Raw genomic sequence first — 20069 nt, 5'->3', positions numbered from 1 at the left:
CATCAATCTAAGAAATAGGAAAAAACAGAAAACAAAAAACTAAAGTGCTTTTTCTTACTCTCTATTTTCCACTAAACACGGCACTTGTGTGGGGGTATTTCTGTACACAGCAAGCAATTCTTCACTGGACACCACTGGGTGTCCTCTAATTCAATTCAATTCAGAGACTATCTACCTAGAGATAGCATCAGACCCCACAGGCTAAGGGTTCAGTCCCACAAGACTGCCCCCCACTTCAGAGGCCAATCTCAAGCAGTAGGTTGAGTATAGGTTATCACTTACACTTCTGACAAACAGACTATAAATTGAGCCTGTCCTTGGCTTTGACTAATTTGCCAGAGCTGCTTGGAGAGCTAAATGAAACACTTTACTTACATTTTCTAGCTTAAAAAGGGATGCAATATAGGATACAGATGAATGCCCAGATGAAGAGATACGTAGGGTGAGGTCCGGAAGGGCCCCAAGTGCAGGAGTTGGGGTGTGCCACCCTCCAGGCACACAGATATGTTCACCAACTCAGAAACTCCCTGAACCCAATCCTTCTGAGTTTTCATGGAGGCTTCATTACCTAGGCATGGTTGATTACCTCGTTGGCCATTGGTATCAGCTCAACTTTCAGCACCTTTCCCTTCACCAGAGGTTGGGGGTGAGGACTGAAAGTTCCAACCCTCTAATCACATGATTGGCTCCCCTGGTAACCAGCCCCCATCCTGAGGCTATCCAGGGGTGCACCAAGAGTCACCTCATTAGATTAAAAGATGCTCCTAGCACCCAGAAAATTCCAAGGAGCTTAGGAGCTGAGTCAGATACCCCTGTCACTCAGAAAATCACAAAGCCTTAGGAGCTCTGTGTCAGGAACTGCAGTCAAAGACCAGATAGTAGAACAAAAGATTCTCCTACGGCTGAGCTTTATGTCAAGAACCTTGGTCAGAGGCCACATATGTATTTCTATTATATCATAGTATGAAAATCAAGCAGAACTTTCACCCATCTTTCATAGTTATTCTTGACCCTTTACAATGTGTAGATTAAGGTCTAGAACACTCAACTCTTGTCCTTGAATAGCCATCCCATATACACTTCCTCCTGCTTGAGTCAAATTCTTCAGCTGGATGGGGATATGGAGACACAGCTGTATCTCCAAGTCTCGTATTCATAGTCCCTGGAGGTACTGTCTGGATTCCTCTTGACCTCGTCTCTGGTGACTCAGCAGCTGTGGACAGTGGCTGGTGGAGATGATGCATTTTGGCAGCTTCTCTCCTAGGCCTGGCTCAGTGCCCTGGGAAGATCGCACACTTCCTGATCCAGGCTTGTTTCTCCTGCTTTCCCTCCAACTTTTGCTACTTAAGGGCTCTGACCTCTTTGGTCACCCCATCCTGTGAGGGGCCGCATGCCATTGGGTCTTCCTAAGATGTAGGAAGTCAACTTCCTTCTGGGTGGAAATGTCAAACACATGTTTGATATGATGCTTGCTTTCTGAAGCCTTGTGTGAACTCAGCCATTTCTCCTAAGGGAAGGCCCAATTTTTCTAAGAAAAACTGCATCATAACTACCCTTGTCAAAGTCAACATTGACTTCCCTGTTACTAGATCCAAGGGATACTTCTCTGGCCTCATCTGCCTCAATTTCTTGGCAGCATTCAAGACACTTGACTATTCTTTTTGATGCTAAATCTTCCCGTGACCTAATATAGGGTTTTTTCCTTTTTATTCTGCTCTAATTGATGTTCATTTTTAGTCTCTTCTGCTTACTCCTCCTCTTCTACTTAATTTCAAATATTAGAATTGAGGGTGTCAGGCAAAGCCCTCTTGCATGCCAAACTCTTTCTCTAGGGAGTGGCTTTTCTGGTATAATGGGTGTAAATATATGTAAATATACATACATACATATATTATGAAAATGTTAAGTGATGACTTCCAAATCCCTGTCTCCAGCCTCAGATTTCCTTTCTGAGCCCTGGACTTGCATATTGAATGGCAAACTCAAGCTCTTCACATGGATGTTTTATGGACACCTCCAACTTAACATGACTCAAACAGAACTATTGACTGTACCCTCCCCAACAAATCTGTTTCTGCCTCAGGGCTGTCCATCCATTGCAATTCCTTTATAGCCATTGCTCAAACCAAAAACCCAGAAGTCACCCTTGATTCCTCCCTTTTCCTCCCTCATCAGCAAGCTTTGTTGGTTCTACTTCTAATCCATGCACCTCTCCCCTTCTCTACTGCCATCAACCCAGTCCAATGAACCATCCCTTCTCACCTGGGTTAGTATCAACAGCCTTCCAACTAGTCTTTGTGTTTCTACTTTGCCTCCTTCTAGCCCATTCTCCACAAAGCAGTCAGTGTTATTTAAATACTCTTCTGTGATTCTCCATCTCCTTGCCATAAGGCTTTAAATGTCTTGGGTGGCTTTTGTCTTCCTTCCTTTATCCATTTCTTGCCACTCTTACTTGTCCACACTGAATCCAGCCACACTCTAGTTCTTCCAACTCACTGACTTCCTTTCCACTTTGGAGCTTTGGTACTTGCTCTTCTTTTGCCAGTAATACTCATCCTTAGCTTTTTCCATAACTGGCTCCTCCTGTTTGAGGTTTTATCTGAAATCTTATCTTCTCATGGATGCCTTTTTTGATAATCTTATCTAAAATTGAACAGTCCTCTCCCAACATTATTCTCATATCACCTTGTTTTATTTCCTTTATAACTTAGAATGTTAATTTTCTTATTTATGTATTTGTTTACTTATTTTACTATGTATCTCCTCCCCTAGGATGTAACCTCCATGAAAATAGGAACCTGATCTTTGTTGTTCCTTATTGTATCTATAGCACTGAGAACTGTGCCAGGCATATACTAGGTGCTCAATAAATATGTGTTGAATGCATGGTCAACTAAAGATAAGCATCACACTGGAAGGTCCACTATATGCAGGAAGCTGTTTTAAGGTGGTGATCTTTGACTGCTCCCACTCTGGTAAATGGATCTGTCCAGGTATTTGCACATGGCTGCTAACAGGTTCCAGCCCTGGCTGTAAGCCTGGGTCTGCTCCTCAAACTCACTGACTGCCTTTCTATTTTAGGGCTTTTGCACTTGCTCTTTTTGTGTGCCAGGAATAGTCACTCTCAGATTTGGTAATTGGTAAGTCTCCTAACTCTATAGTTTACTCATTGTTAAAATAAGGAGTTTGACCTAGATGACTTCTAGGGTCTCTTTAGGTATTTAAAAATGATGATTCTGGCTGGGCGCAGTGACTCATGCCTGTAATCCTAGCACTTTGGGAGGCCAAGGCGGGCAGATCACCTGAGGTCAGGTGTTCGAGACCAGCCTGGCCAACATGGTAAAACCCCGTCTCTACTAAAAATACAAAAATTATCCAGGTGTGATGGTGGGCATCTGTAACCCCAGCTATTAGAGAGGCTGAGGCAGGAGAATTTCTTGAATCTGTGAGGCGGAGATTGCAGTGAGCTGAAATCACGTCACTCAACTCCAGCCTGGGTGACAAAGCAAGACTCTGTCTAAAAAATATTAAAGTAAAAAAAAATAAAATGATGATTGAAGCCAGTAGGTGCAGTTAACAATAGTGGTGCTAAATCTCTCACATAAATGAAATTTAATAAGAAAATCTTCAAATTATTTTAACAGTGTAGTGCCATCTAAACCATCTAGTCTAGTGGAGTTATCTCTTCTGTGTTCTTTGACAGAACGATGTTGATTTACCTTTCTAAAACACAGTATTCAGAGGGATGTTTTGGCATAAACCATAGTACCTGCTGCAGTTTGAGAATGAGTCCATTGGAGCAGCAGAGGTGTCAGAGGAATGTGTTTATTCCCTGCTCCTCCTGTTTGCAGAGAGCAATTTTCTTAGAGTAACACCTGTGGCCTCTTACATTATTTCTGACTCATTTCTTCCCAAGCAGGGGAAGTGAGGTATCCAGTCGGGGGTATAGTCACAGATCCATGTATTTTTGACTGGATGGGGCTAAGCACTGCAGATTCTGTCTCCTTTATTACTTTCCTCTTTGACGCAATCAAGGCAGTGATCCTGGTAAGCCCCCTACCTCCTCAGTCTTCCCTCGGACAGGCTCTCCCAGGAGGTGGATGATAGTGTGATGGTAGCAAGTCAATTGGTTCATGATATTCAAGCCATATTCCCCCAAAGAGGATGTCCTTTCTGACTCCCTCAGACTCCAACCATTGTGATTTACGTCCAGTGATTCAGATGCCAGGTAATATGGTTTGGTTCTGTGTCCCCACCCAGATCTCATCTTGAATCGTACTCCCATAATTCCCACATGCTGTGGGAGGGACCCGGTGGGAGATAATTTGAATCATGGGGGAGGTTCCCCCCATACTGTTCTCGTGGCAGTGAATAAGTCTTACAAAATCTGATGGCTTTATCAGTGGTTTTCACTTTTGCATCCCTTTCATTTTCTCTTGCCGCCGTCATGTAAGAAGTGCCTTTTGCCTCCTGCCATGATTCTGAGGCCTCCCCAGCCATGTGGAAATGCAAGCCCAATTAAACCTCTTTATCTTCCCAGTCTTGGGTATGTCGTTATCAGCAGCATGAAAATGGACTACTACAGTAAATTGGCACCAGTAGAATGGGATGCTGCTGAAAATATGGAAGCAACTTTGGAACTGGGTAACAAGCAGAGCTTGGAACAGTTTGGAGGGCTCAGAAGAAGACAGGAAAATGTGGCGAAGTTTGGAACTCCCCAGAGACTTGTTAAATGGCTTTGACCAAAATGCTGATAATGTTATGAACAAAAAGGTCCAGGCTGCGGTGGTCTCAGATGGAGATGAGGAACTTGTTGGGAACTGGAGCAAAGGTGACTCTTGTTATGTTTTGGCAAAGAGACTGGTGGCATTTTGCTCCTGCCCTAGAGATTTGTGGAACTTTGAACTTGAGAGAGAAGATTTAGGGTACCCAGTGCAAGAAATTTCTAAGCAGCAAAGCATTCAAGAGGTGACTTGGATACTGTTGAAGGCTTTCAGTTTAAAAAGGAAAACAGAACATAAAAATTCAGAAAATTTATAGTCTGATTATGCAATAGAAAAGAAAGATCCATTTTCTGGGGAGAAATTCAAGCTGGCTGCAGAAATTTGCATAAGTATCAAGAAGCCTGATGTTAATCCCCAGAACTATGTGGAAAATGTCTCCAGGGCATGTCAGAGACCTTCATGGCAGCCCCTCCCATCACAGGCCTGGAGGCCCAGGAGGAAAAAGTGGTTTTGTGGGCTGGGCCCTGGGTCCCTGTGCTGTGTGCAGCCTAGGGACCTGGTACCCTGTGTCCCAGCTGCTCCAGCTGTGGCTGAAAGGGGCCAATGCAGAGCTCGGGCTGTGGCTTCAGAGGGTGGAAGCCCCAAGTCTTGGCATCTTCCATGTGATGTTGAGCCTGCAACAGAAGTCAAGAATTGAGGTTTGGGAACCCCTGCCCAGATTTCAGAGGATGTATGGAAATACCTGGATGCCCAGGCAAAAGTTTGCTGCAGGGGCAGGGCCCCCATGAAGAAGCTATGTCATAGCAGTGCGGAAGGGAAATGTGGGATCAGAACCCCCACACAGAGTTCCTACTGGGACACTGCCTAGTGGAGCTGTGAGAAGAAGGCTACTGTCCTCCAGACCCCAGAATGGTAGATCCACTGACAGCTTGGACCATGTTCCTCGAGGAGCCACAGACACTCAATGCCTGCCCATGAAAACAGCTGGGAGGGAGGCTGTACCCTGAAAAGCCACAGGGATGGAGCTGCCCAAGACCATGAGAACCCACCTCTTGCCTCAGTGTGACCTGGATATGAGACGTAGAGTCAAAGGAGATCATTTTGGAGCTTTAAAATTTGACTGCCCCACTAGATTTTGGACTTGCATGTGCCCTGTAACCCCTTTGTTTTGGCCAATTTCTCCCATTTGGGATGGCTGTATTTACCCAATACCTATACCGCCATTGTATCTAGGAAGTAACTAGCTTGCTTTTGATTTTACAGGCTCATAGGCAGAAGTGACTTGCCTTGTCTCAAATGAGAGTTTGGACTGTGGACTTTTTGGTTAATGCTGAAATTAGTTAAGACTTTGGGGGACTGTTGGGAAGGCATGATTGGTTTTGAAATGTGAGGACATGAGATTTGGAGGGGCCAGGGGTGGAATGATATGGTTTGGCTCTGTGTCCCCACTCAAATCTCATCTTGAATTGTATTCCTATAATTCCCACGTGTTGTGGGAGGGACCTGGTGGGAGATAATTTGAATCATGGAGGCAGTTTCCCCATACTGTTCTCATGATAGTGAATAAGTCTCATGAGATTTGATGGTTTTATCAGGGGTTTCTGCTTTTGCATCCCTCTTATTTTCTCTTGTGGCTGTCATGTCAGAAGTGCCTTTCACCTCCTGCCATGATACTGAGGCCTCCCCAGCCATGTGGAACTCTTAAGTCCAATTAAACCTGTTTTTCTTCCAAGTCTCGGGTATGTCGTTATCAGCAGCGTGAAAACGGACCGGGGTATGAGCTTTCCATGAACTAAACAGAGTCTACAATATCCATGTTTATTTAAGCTTGGATCTTTAAACAAAGCATTACGAGGAAAACATCTCAAAGGAAACACGCCAAAACAATTAAAAGTGGTTATTACAGGTTGAAAAGGTTATGGGTGATTTTTATTTTCTTCTGTGCTCATTTATATGTTCTAAAGTTTCTACAATGAGGTGCATTTTTGTTGTAGTATGGAAGAAAATTTTTGTTTCTCACTCCTTTGCCAAAAAAAAAAAAGAAGAGAAAAAGGAAGAAAGGAAGAAGAAAATTCTAAAAATGATAGATTTGCAACAACAAAACAAAGTTAACTACTCTGTGACTGAATTGCTGGAAGATGGGGAGCAGAGGTAGCAGGGAGGGGGAGAGAGGCAGGTGTCAGGGAATAAATGTCATGGCCGCCAATTTGATTCAGGCCACTGTGATATCCTGGCCTAACAGTGCCCCGACGCAGACACTTGGTGTGCCTCACCTTGGTCTTTGCCAAGAGAGGGCACTTCCCTTTTTGTTTCTTGGTATAGCTTTTAATGGTGGATTCTCCTGGAATGGCCTTCTTGTACTTTACTTGTTAGGGGGTTCTTACTGGAGCCTTACTTGTGACCAAATGATCTTGTTTTTCAGACCACAGCTGAGAAATCTCCTGGAGCCTATTTCCTTCCCGAGTTTGCACTCTCTCCTCAGGGAAGTTTTCTGGAAGACACAACAGGGGAGCAGTTCCTCACTTACCGCTATGACGACCAGGTAAGAACATTGGGCCAGGATCTACCTTGGGCTTTGCTGTTTGCCAGTGGTCAGGAAAGAGTGTCTCTAAAAGACCTTCAAAGTAATTATATTTTCCTCTTGGCAGTACTAGTGCAACAGACCCTTGACACCCTTGAAGGATCTCAGAACATCTGAATTGCCTATGTTTGTATATAATTTCCTATAGAATGTGCAGTTCTTTTTCTACATTTGCGTAAGAGTCACTTTTTCTTATTTTCATCAGAAATATATGGTAAATTTGTTCATCTTAGCTATCACCACATTGATGATTCAGTTCTGAAATTATCCAAAAGTTCTGTTTTCTGCTTATGTGTTACTTCTTTGCCCTCAGCTTTTACTTCATTTCTTTTACCAGCACCAATATTGCATGCTTTTTTCCTCAAGGTTACTTTTCAGAAAGGAACGCAGTGTGTATGCCTGTGTGTGCATATGTCTGTGAGTGAGTGTGTGTGTGTGTGTGTGTGTGTGTGTATGTGTTTAAATCATTTTAGGAAGGCTAACTAGAGAAGGCCTTGCTTGGCTGACATGTGCAAGCCAAACACTGAAAGTTGTGATTCCCTTCTCTCCTCAATTCACCTTGATGCCATAATAGCATTTAAGATTACCCATCTTTGAAATCACTCACAACTTGGTGAAACAGAGAGTTTCAACTTTGCCTAATGCAAACCTGGTAAAGCCTGAATTTATGGGGCAGTTGAGCAAACCAGGGTGGACTTTAAGATGATGTGGGGCCTGAGTGGATCTGGCAGACCTCGGCACCTATAGGGCCCAAGTGAAGGTGAGGAGCTGGGGCAAGATCACCTTCTCATGGTACATGATAGAGTGGAGGGAGATGGCCCAGTGACTGAGGCCAGCTGTGCTGTCCTCAACTGTGTAGCTAAAGGCCAGTGCTTCCTGGTTTGATTTAGGTAAAACCTAGTCAGGGTACAAAAGACAGTACTCAAAAGGAACAGCTCTGAGAAATTCAGTCTGCCAACATGGGTAGATCCAAGATGTGACCAGAGGGAGTGGGACCCAGTTCTGGGGCTGACTGGAGCTAGGCAGAGTTCTGGGGGTGGGCTGGGAGAAGGATTATAGTCTTGTAGAGCATCAGTGGCTCATGCAGGATGGAGATTAGAGCATAGAGGGCAGGTAGAGGAGTCTGTTTCTCAGTCCTCTATCTCCCAGCTCAGGGGGAGACACTGCACACTCTCCATCCTTGAGGCTGCTGCTCAGTGACCTACCCTTGATGGGCTTAATTCCAGAGCTGGGACTGGGGTGAAGGACAGGGCTGCGACATGCCAGACCCTTGTGGGCAGGAGCCACACTGTTCATTGGGGCAGGAGTGGGATGAGACCAATTTCTTACTGAAAATGTCAACAGTCAATCATTTTTTCAAGTTCCTTTGAAAGTGAGTGAGTGCGTTACTAGTCATTGTGGGGAGCAGGGGTGGGCTGGGGAATAATTCTATATTTGCATTGCAGAGCTCAAACATTTGGGCCTGGTTGCTAATAAGGGCTAAATCATCATTAAGTCACTTTCTGCCTTCCCCCTTCCCCTGATGGATTTTGAGAGGGGCTATAATTTATAGCCCCTTTTAATCCAGAAATCAGTAATCCAACAGGTTTTCATATGAGAACTTCAGAGGAACTAATTGAGAGGGCCATAAAGGATAAAAGCGGGTGTCTGGAAAATACCGAGCTATGCATTTTATAATTAAAGAGTGGTTAATGCCTTCTCCAGGTTCCACAGATACTTTATATTTAATATAATCATAATAATATAAAAGCTGGGAAAAGGGGAAAACAAGCCCCTTTAGTCTTTTCAAAAGGTCTAAAGCAGATCTGAAAAGTGTGTGGCATGCTGTGGAAATTTCATCCTAGGACATGGTGTTCCAGAAAGCCCTAGTGACTAGCATATGAAAACACTCTGTGTTGCCCCCACTGTGTATTTCTTTTAAGAGAAAGGAATAATTTGAGACTATAACAAGCCAATAATAGCACCCACTTTCCTCTACTCTTAAAGGCACAGAAAATAGGTGCTTGGACTAAACTAGCTGTATCTATTGAATGAATCTCAGGAATTTAATTAGCTAGAGACTGTTAATCCACCACCCAAATCCTGATTCTCTTTCCTCTTTTTTTTCCCTTTTCTTTCCTTTCTTTTCTTTTTTCTTTCTTTCTTTCTTTGATTGGGTCTTGTTCTGTCACCCAGGCTGGAGTGCAGTGGCATGATCACAGCTCAGTGCAGCCTCAACCTTCCCCCCACACTTACGTGATCCTCCTGCCTCAGCCCCATCCCCCACCCCAGTAGCTGGGACTATAGGCATTAGGCATGCACCACAACCCCTGGATAATTTTTTTTGTCTGCACTTTGTAGAAATGAGATTTTGCCATGTTGACCAAGTTGGCCTCAAACTCCTGGGCTCAAGCAATCTGCTCTCCTTGGCCTCCCAAAGTGTTGGGATTATAGGTGTGAGCCACTGCGTCTGGCCAATTCTCTTTTTTCTTAATGCTGAACATGCTTCTCAGGCACTGGGGAAAGGACAAAACCAATCAAATACTATCAAACTTTTAAAAAATCCCCTGATCCTGCAGCATATGATGAAGCATTAAGATCAATTAAGAACAAAGTCTCTGGAGTCAGACTGCTTTGGGTTTGAATTTGACTTTTCAGTTCTGCTATTTGATTTGCTGTTTTACTGTGGACAAGTTACTTTACTTCCCTGTCCCTTAATTTTCTCATCTGTGAAATGGAGATTTGGATGATACCTACCTTATGTAGTTGTTGCAAGGACTTGAAGCAGATAATTCATATGTCTCCCTGCACAGGGCCTGGTACATACATGTAAGCATTTAATTTAGCTATTGTTATTACTAAGAATGTTATTTGCAAACATTCAATTCAAAGAATCTCAGATATCCTTATGCTAAAGGAGAGGAAGAAATTTATTCTTCCTTTACATTAGGAGATCCCATGCAATATTTTCAATTAATTTTTTATTGAGGTATAACATATGTAAGCAAAACACTCACGTATCTGAAGTATAGAGCTTGATGAATTTTTAAGTATTTTTACATCTGTGTAGTTGCTACTTAGATCAAGAAAATGAACATTTCTAGCACCCTATGAGGCTCCTTGAACCTCTTTCCAATCAATATCCCACATTCAAGAAGTAACCACCATTCAGACTTTTATCAGTATTTTAGATTTGTTTTGCCTGCTTTTAATTTTATTTTTGATTTTATATAAATGGAATCATACAGCACATACTCGTTTGTGTCTGGCTTCTTTCACACATCATTATGTCTGGGAGATTCAACCCAGTTGCTGGATCCAACATAATATAGGGTTTAATGTCTAGCAGCCAGTTGTACTCTTTGGAACAAATTGTCTCATGTTGGAACAAATTGCAGCACACTGGGTGGCATGCAGCATTGCTCTTGCACAGAAATTCCCAGGTTGTCCGTAAAAGGTTTTCAGAGCAGTCTCTCCAAAGATTTCATACCTGGGGAAGTGGTGGGGACAGTTTTCCAGTGTAGCCTTTGTTATACGCCAGCAGCCACCGGCATTCCACAGCCAGAAATAGGTACAGGGTCTGTGTGAGTGGCTGCCAGGGCAGAACCTGTGTCAGGTGGCATGGGTACCTACTTGTGGAATCTCCATATATATGCCAAGGGTGCCATCCTGCTGTCACAGTGGCCTGAAGCCAGAGTGAAAAAGTGCTTATGCAATTGAGGCTGCAGCCTAGTTTCTAATGCTATTGGATCAGATGTGGGTTCACTAGGATCTTCCTACCTATAAAGTACTCTTTATAGGTACACAAATGGCTGGTGTGTAGCTATTTGCTGTCTTGGACGAACCTCACGGGACTTTTTAAAGTATTTTATCTTGGGCACATTTCATGAAGACCTTCAGGTCATTCTTCAAATGTCTCCTGGGTTGGATGCCTGGAAAACTAATAACCCTGAGGCCAGTAACACACAGCTGTGATGTAGGCTGCATTTAATGGGAGGCATAAAAGCCACACTATGGATCATAGAGGGGGCCGTGGCAGCTTCTAGTGAAGAAAGCTGTCTGAAGCCAACTGAGTAACAATGTGGTTTAGTGCAAACAGGACTAGTCAGGCAGTCTGGTCTTGCTTCTACCACCAATCAGCTTATAATTTAGCAGAACTATTTAATGTTTTGGATTTTGGATTCTTTATTTCTTTTAAAAAACTAAGTGACTGGATTTCATGATCTGAACTCTTTCCACTCTAAAATAGTCTATTTTTGAGACCACAAATAGAATATTCCACGTTGCAGAGTGTTAATTGGATCATTCTGATTATTGAGGCAGTCTTGCCAGCAATTCGGTAAACTATTACTTAGAGAATTATACAGTTTTACAGTTGGTGGAGACTTTGGCCCAAATGCCTCATTCTACAAGTCAAGAAAACAGAGACCCCGAATGTGCAAATGACTTACTCAAGGACATCTGTGATTATTTGAAAAACTAAGACCATTACACTCCAAACCCAAGGCTTTCCTGCTCTGAGATATATTGAGGAACTTCTCTCAGAAGAACCACCTAGAAAATTATCTCCTGTCCTAAAAATCCTGATTCCACTGTTTATAGTTAGTAGAGCTTTGGGGATCTTAGTAGACCCCAGAGAATGACTTAAGATTAACGGATGCCTTATCAGCTTATTCTCATCTCTTTCAGGAATTTGGAATTAGCTATGCTGAGAGCATTCATAAGCATATTTATTCCTTTCCAGTTTTTTAATAGAAACCACAATTTTTTTGAAGCTTGAGTGAAACATTAACTGAAATTATAATGGCACTGACTTTTTATTGGATGGGCACATTCTTAGAATGAAGGTGTTCTAGCACTTGGTTGCATCAGGTACATGAAGTAGCTAGAATGTATTAGTTTGGGACGACTGGCTAAGAAGGCTGTGGTTTCAGAGTTACCAGCCAGCCTGTCTCTGGGGTAGATTCTTTGGTCATTCCTCATAGTGGTTTTTGAGTTTTGTCCCACAGAGGACCTGTTCATAGGCAAACAACTGGATATTGGTCAGCTGCACATGGTTCCTTTCATCGTTGAGTAAGGCAGTTTTTGGAGATCTGCTCTGTCTTTCTCTGCCTAGGTCACCTTCTGGGAAAGGGGGATGGTGTGGTTGTTTTCTATCCTTACCTTGCTTCAACTCACTGAAGATTTAAACTTGGAGCTTTATTATGGACACTGATTTAAAAGCCTGTGGCAAGCACAGTGTTTCTCAGTTAAAGGGCATTTATTTTTTAAGGAGTTAGGAAAAGTTGTCTTTGCATAAATATTCTTTCATTTCTCTTTATTTTTAGCATTTGTTAGGCATGGGGGAAGGTGGAAGGTATGTCCTCCCAGACTTGGTGGATTGGCCTCCTCACTGGCAGCCACCATAGGATAAAGGACATTAAGCACGAGCAGTAGGTGACTTAGAAATTAGGGCCTCATGCACACTTTCCTATGTTTTATGAGTTCTTTATGTGTGTACCTGTTAGTATGAATACAGGGTATTAAAATAATTCTGGCTTTGCCACTTTTAGTCTACTAGGCACCAAAAGGCAGGAAAAAAGGTTAATAGCTTGGATTCAAAGCATGTAGGACAAGTAATGGGTTCTGATTTTCCTAAAATTAACCAGGGATAATCCCACTAATGCAAGTTTGAAGCCATTTAGAGGAGAACCACCTTGATCTCATGTTGGAGAGGTCCTTTTATACCTATTTATACCAGGCCATCCCTTCTCCCCTGTAAACTTCCTGCTCCTCTGCCCTTGACTAATTTAGTATTTGCTGTATCTCTTCCTGACCACATTTAAGAGGATTGGAGATTTTTTTCTAGACTTAAAAATGCTTTTGCCTGTACTCTAATCTACCATGCTTTCAGTGACCACTTGGTTTTCAAATTCTTACTGTCTCTTGATGCTTTCTGCTACTCATTCTGCTACTCATTTTTAACCTTTAAAATCTAACTTCTTCTATGTCCTCCAACCTCCATCCCACCACCACCTTCAACAGGCATCCTTTTTAAGAATTTCAGTTACTTTCTTAAAGTCACACCTATATTCTGGTATGAATCAGCCTATATTTATAAAAGTCTGTGTTGGTACAATTCCATGTTTGTAAAGTCCTAAGGCCTTAATGACATCATAGGTGAAGTCATAGTTGACTCTTCTCTTTCCTTCCTGGGATGTCATTGGCTGCCTATTTGTATGATTCCTTGTTTCAAAACACCTCTCTAAATTGTATTTTCTTTACTGTTTCCTTCCCCAGGGAGGCAGAGGGCTGGATGTGCGGCCTTAGTAGCATCTGGAATTATATTAATAGCATGTCAGAGTTGAAAGAAAGTATAGAATTCTGGCTTTTCAGGTGAGGAATCTGAGCCCTGGAGAGGAACAGTGTCTTGTCCAAGATCACACAGCCAGGCAGTAGCAAAGCCAAGTGCCCATTCTTTGCCCTTAAGCTCAGTTAAGACATTTTTACATCTAATCTGTGGGCAGGAAAAGTATGAGAGAAATGTTTGAATGAATTTTTAATACTAGTAATAACAATAATATATTAATAATGAAGTCTTTGTGTAGTCTTATTTCTAAACTTCTTTTAAATGCCTTTTTTCTTATACTATTATGATAAACATAATTTTCCTTTTCCTCGTTTAACTATTGATTTATGCATTCTTTCTAAAGAGAAGAAATGTTTTTGCTGTGAGTACATCTTTCTCAAAGTAACTTCCTCCGAACTTTTCATGAATGTCTTGGCCAGGAGTTTCAATGTGGTTAAACTGTTGGCAGCCTTCAGAAATATCACTTGGCGTTTCCAAGTTATTTATGTAATCGTTTTTAGGTGGAAAGTATACACCAACTTCTGAAACTTCTGGTAAAAGAAAATGGACATAGCCCATGGGTCTACTGGGTATTTTCATCTTCTTCACTGATCAAAATGAGCAACTTATATGTTCTCCACATAGGAGAGTTTCTGTGTTGTTTCTGGCCTGTGTGTATAATATTTTTAAGCAGCAAGCCATTTGAGTTTGAATAGTTCATTCCTTTGTTAGTGAGTAATCTCGGTCAAATGTAGTTATGCTGCTTAAATATTCCAAGATTTAGCGATCTAACAAGAAAGCAAGCTCATGGTCTGTTAAGAGAAGACAAGAACAAATTAATTGGAATAACTTGTACTCTGTTCCCAGTTCACATGTGTAGCAAATGCATGAATACTGCACATGTAACTATACATGCTGTTCTGATTGACTGTGGCACACAGGAACTCTGAATTTCATTATCACTGAGCTTTTCACAAATCATAAAAGCATAAAAGAACTGTGTGAGTAGAGATTTAATATCCAGCTTTAGAAGGATGCAGACATTTTCCTCTTTCAGTGTCATCTTCCTAGACTCGTATTTGGGGTACTGTGTGATTTTTATCACTTTCACCCTATGGGTTAAGTGGTGGGTATAGGGTGGGGATGTTCAGGACGGACCCAAATGGATCTTTCCTTAAAAGTCCCTCACTACACTTAAGAACGCTGAGAGACAGGTTCTGTTCTGACAGGGCCCTTACTGCCTGCCCTCGGATCATCCTTTCTCTTTGAAATCAGATCAGTCCCTACTCACAGATCCTCAAAGTCTTCAAGTGCTTTGAGACGAGGTTGTTTTGAGCAACTCAGTTCTGTCACTCACAATCCCTGGATGAAAGAAAGCAAGTAGGCTTTCCTCTCCTCCATCTTCTCTCTTCAGCGGCCCTTTATGCCTTGCTTTTCTATTCTTCCTCCTGTTTTATCCTTTGTTTATTGATTCCCCCTTCCCAGTGCTTTCCATCGTCCCCTCATGGTCAACAGGACCCTATATCCTGACTTCCAACTTTCTGCTGCAACTGAAAACTGGCCTTGGCCAGGCTCACTGTCTCCCTTGCAGGCCTCACCAGTGGAGGCTGCTCATACCTCACACCCCAAGCAGTACACGGCTAAGGTGGGGGGGGGGGTTGCCCTTCTTTGAGTCCCTACTGCTGCTTCCTAGCTAGTCTTCTTCTCTCATCTCAATGCTCCTCCTTTTTGGAGGCTCATGTCACCTGTCTAAACCACTGATCAGAGCATTCACCAAAGCCTTTATGACCTAATCATGACTTCCTTCATTCCAAGGTCCTGCCATGGTCCTGGGAGTGTTCAAGAATTAACACTTGGAGCAATTTCTGTTGAGCCTCCTGTCCCTGGGGTTGGCAGTGATAGCTCAGGGCAGTGACTTATGGCCCTTAAAATTGCCTGTTCCAAGAAACCATTTCAATTACATTTGTCATTCTGCAAGCTTCAATCTAACCCTGTCATTTATGGATCTCTGTGGCTTCAGTGACCTTCACAGACCTTCCATTTCAGTCACCCATTCCAAGTGTCCAAACTGGACCTTATCATTCTTCACACTATTCTGCTTTAGAAATATTAAATCCTGCAGTCTCTCTGTAATCTGAGACCCCTCTCCTACACATCCTCCTATGCATGCTCCTACTATATGCATTCCTTTTGATCTCTAAGACACATCTAATTCTCTTACCTCTCTACTTCTCCCAGGTGATCAGCCACCTTTCAGCATCTCTAGGTTTCCTACCCATGTGGCCTCTCCTAGTGTCATCCCTCACCTTCTATGCATGATTTTCCTGGACCACTAGCCTAGTGGAACTTTCTATCGGGTTCTCTAAGACTTGGTGTCTTTCCCTGTCTTATACTCAGAGCTCTGCTAAAGAAGATCAATCAGCCATGAAATACAGCCTCATGTAGTGGGGTAACCCTCAATGTCACCTTTGATCATCTCTAATTCTTTATTTTGACCACATTCATCAACCCCCTTCTATTAAACATCTCTGCTACTGAATGTGTGTTTTCCTTAAATGAGTGCCAGATTTCTGTTCTGTTGTAGTCTGTCCTCCTCAGGCATAGTGAAGGGAGTAGATTTTCTTAGTGTTTGTGATCTTGAGAAAATGCAGGAAACTGGACTTGCAGGTTTGCTGTAAGAATGGGGAGTAATGGCAGGTGGAGGAGTGGATGGGACCATCTTTTTTTTTCTCTTATTACAGCATAAAACAAAGACAGCTACAAAACAAAGGTGAGTTAATTTGCTGGCCAACAAAGAAGGGCCATGCCAGACAGAAAAAGATTGCGCTGATTCTCTCCAAGCAGAATTTTGAAGGACCAGATGTAGAAGCAGTAATGGAATTTATTCCCTATCACAAGGGATTTGAGGCATTATGTTTTGATTGGCTTATTTGGAAATGTTTCCTTTTGTTTGGCCAATTCTAGCCTACATCAAAAAAGTGTAGGCACAGTTTGCAAAGAGGTTCCTGGTGGGTAAAGGCTCCATGGGGTTTGAGTCTCTCAGTGGACACCTTTGTCTGCTCATGCTTGGAGTTTTAACACTGGAGTGTGTTTCTTGGTTCTGGACTTTGGGAAGCTGAGACATGTTGAGGGCTCTTCCAGATGATTGGGAAAATGGCACTGACATATGGATACCTGAGGCCAGGCAGATAAATATCTTGAAAGTATCTGTTGTGTTATTCTCTGTGTTTAGTTACCTTTGGTAATACTCTTAATCTGCTTCTTATGTAAACCTTTTTAGGATGGCCAACTGTCCTGGCTTTCCTGGCCCTGAGACAGTACCAATTTCCACCCTACCTTGCAGCTTGGACTTTAATGTCCACTCAGGCTGGAGTTCTCCAATGAAACTGGTAACCTGAGGTCAGGATCCTGCTAGCTACTGTGCTTGGTGGGACATCCCAAGGGCAAGTGGGGGCACAGGTGTGTAACTGTTAGCGATGCCCACTGGAACACCCTGTCTGCATTGCTGTCCAGCACATTTCTAGGCCAGGTGTTATTGATGAAGCTTGTATGTTTCCTTTCGGTTCATGTTGCTCTTCAACTGCAACCTTTGCATAAATTGTCCTGTTTGTTTGGAACATCCCCTCTGCTTTGTATACACTGTTCCTCCCTCTGCCGTCCCTGTCTAACCCTTGCATATCCTTCAGCTCAGTTGTTACTTCCTCAAAGAAGTAAGGCCATCTTCACTTCCACTCCCAGGTGAGATTAGGTCCACCTACTTGCTTCCTAGGTCTCCTGCTTTTCTTCCCTTCCCTTCCCTTCCCTTCCCTTCCCTTCCCTTCCCTCCCCTCCCTTCCTCCTTCCTTCCTTCCTTCCTTCCTTCCTTCCTTCCTTCCTTCCTTCCTTCCTTCCTTCCTTCCTTCCTTCCTTCTCTCCCTCCCTCCCTCTCTCCCTGCTTGCTTTCTCTTTCTCTCTTTCTCTTTCTCTCTCTCTCTCTCCCCCTCTCTCCTTCTTCCCTCCCTCCTTCCCTCCCTCCCTCCCTCCCTCCCTCCCTCCCTCCCTCCCTCCCTCCCTTCCTTCCTTCCTTCCTTCCTTCCTTCCTTCCTTCCTTCCTTCCTTCCTTCCTTCCTTCCTTCCTCATTCTGGAATTTTTTTTTCTTATAGCATTTTGACCTCCTGACCCACTGTAACCTTCATGGGTTGCAGTGGGAGGGAGTGAGGAAGGAGGAGAAAGTGGGTGTGGTGAAACAGTGCACTCAGTTTGGATTTCTCATGTTAGTCTGGGTGACTTACTTATCCAAACAACAAACCCTGTGGGGATGCTGCATCATGAACTGTTTCAAGAAAACACAATGCAGGATGTGAGGTTTGGAGCAATTTCTGCTGAGCCTCATGTCCCTGGGGTCAGCAGTGATAGCTCAGGACAGTGACTGATGGCCCTTAATATTACCTCTTCCAGGAAACCATTTCAATTACGTTCATCATTCTGCACATGCATACATGCATGATTATTTTGGACAGGTTTCTATTTATAAAAGTTAATAATACATGGCTACATACATGAATACATTTGGATTATGTGGAAATTAACATACCTAACTTACACCTCCTTTCCCAGAGCTGGATTTAACTAATTGAGTACTTTCTCCAAGTCTTCTCTCATCCCCTTTGAGATTCTCATATTAATTCCTTCTCCTCTGCATCCAGCACTGAACATTTCCTCCTCTGTTTTTTCCACCAGGCTTTGAACCCCTAGGGGCAGGGACTATGTCTTCTCATCACTATAGCTCCAGATTGTACTCCGCAGCCTGGCACATAGTAAATGCACAACAAGCATATGTTTGTTGAAGATTATATCCCTTGTCAAAAACCTTAAATAGGTCCTTGTTTCCTCCTCTGAAATAGGCCAACTGCTGACTGGTATTAAAGCCCCTGCACAGCTTGGCCCTGGGTTACCCCTCTTTCCTTATCCCCCATTTCTCTTTGTGTGCCCTGTGCTCTGGCCAGACTGGACTCCATGCCTTCCCCCTTCTGATCTTTGCCTGTGCCAAGGGCGTGCAAAGCTCTTTGTTGAATGTCTGTGTTTTCTGCAATGTCCAGCTTAGTGCCATCTCTTCCAAGTAGTTTTCAGTGAAGTCCTTAGCCTAACAGAGTTTCTTCCTGCTCTTCGAAATAGTCACTCATCTTTGCTTATGGCCCTAAGGATTCAATCTGGGTTTGTAATTATTGACATGGATGTCTTATCGTGCTGGAGTCAGAACAATTCTAGAGCAAATCTGCATAACTTTGCTGTAATTCCCATGGACATAGAATAGCTAGAAGATATACTTCCAGGAGTGACAAGACTTAAAGAAATTCTAATTACGTTTTTATTTCTGAGTTTGCTTTAAGAAATAAATTCTTAGGCTGGGCGCGGTGGCTCATGCCTGTAACCTCAGCACTTTGGGAGGCCAACGTGGGAGAATCACCTGAGGTCAGGAGTTTGAGACCAGCCTGGCCAACATAGTGAAACCCTGTCTCTACCAAAAAAAAAAAAAAAAAAAAAAAAAAAGCTAGGCATGGTGGCAGGCGCCTCTAATCGCAGCTGCTCAGTAGGTTAAGGCAGGAGAATTGCTTGAACCTGGGAGGTGGAGGTTTTCAGTGAGCTGAGAGCATGCCAGCTTGGGCAACAAGAGTGAAACTCCGTCTCAAAAAAAAAAAAAAAAAAAAGCAAGAAAGAAAAGAAATTCTTAAAAAATGTTATTCTTTGCGATAATAAAGAGCCTATCTTTATTTCTTCCTTGTGTATGTGTGTGTGTGTTTGTAATTATTTCTATTTTTTCACTCTCTTCTTAAAACTATGAGGAAGTAATAGTCTCTCTTCCAAATACTGTTAGTCCAAAGGCTTGTTTGGAGAATCAGACTGTTCTTTGTTTGGACCCTGGCTGCTTGCTTCCAATTCTCAACTCTTTCCACGTGGCAGGCCACCAACAAGGAATAGTGTTCCTAGTCCATTTGGATGAATCCTTCTCTTAATCCCTTCCCTCTGGGATTTAATGCTAACAGGTTTTTAAATTTTACATTTCAAAATGATTGAGTAAATTTTCCTTTATAATTGGGAAAAGGCAAGATTTTTAACTAAGAATTTTGCTTTTGCATTAGGTTTACACTGCATTAAGATATATATGTATGAAATAGAGCTATGATATACTGTAAATATACTATATGATATATATGTATGAAATAGAGCTATGATATACTGTAAATATACATTAAATAAAGCTATGCTCTATTTAAAAACCTGATTCTGAACACATGGTTCTCATGAAAAATTATAATACCTTGAATGGAGACTGACACCTGAGCTGATAGTAGCAGTAGTTTGAAGGAGTAGTGATTCATTCCATCAATCCCTCAACAAATGTTGATTGAATCTCTGTAATGTGGCATCATTCTGGATGTGTGATATTGTGATGTGAAATAGAATTGTATCCAAAGT

General features: G+C 42.6%; 1 protein-coding gene across 11 annotated transcripts in view; it reads left to right on the top strand.

The window, feature by feature from the left end:
• The window catches only part of ADAMTSL3 (ADAMTS like 3), a 406645-nt gene that overhangs the window by 40457 nt on the left and 346119 nt on the right, over positions 1 to 20069 (top strand). For all 11 annotated transcript variants that reach the window (XR_012415261.1, XR_012415259.1, XR_012415260.1 and 8 more), the window contains exon 3: positions 7147 to 7266. Coding sequence is in view for 7 of the 11 variants with exons in the window: in XM_073996528.1 (XP_073852629.1) it covers positions 7147 to 7266 (120 nt within the window). In the remaining 4 variants the exon portion in view is untranslated. The remainder of the gene's footprint in view (positions 1 to 7146; positions 7267 to 20069) is intronic.

The sequence above is a fragment of the Macaca fascicularis genome, chromosome 7 (genome assembly GCF_037993035.2).
Source record: "Macaca fascicularis isolate 582-1 chromosome 7, T2T-MFA8v1.1".
NCBI classification, from domain to species: domain Eukaryota; kingdom Metazoa; phylum Chordata; class Mammalia; order Primates; family Cercopithecidae; genus Macaca; species Macaca fascicularis.
This window is presented reverse-complemented; position numbering and strand designations above follow the sequence as displayed.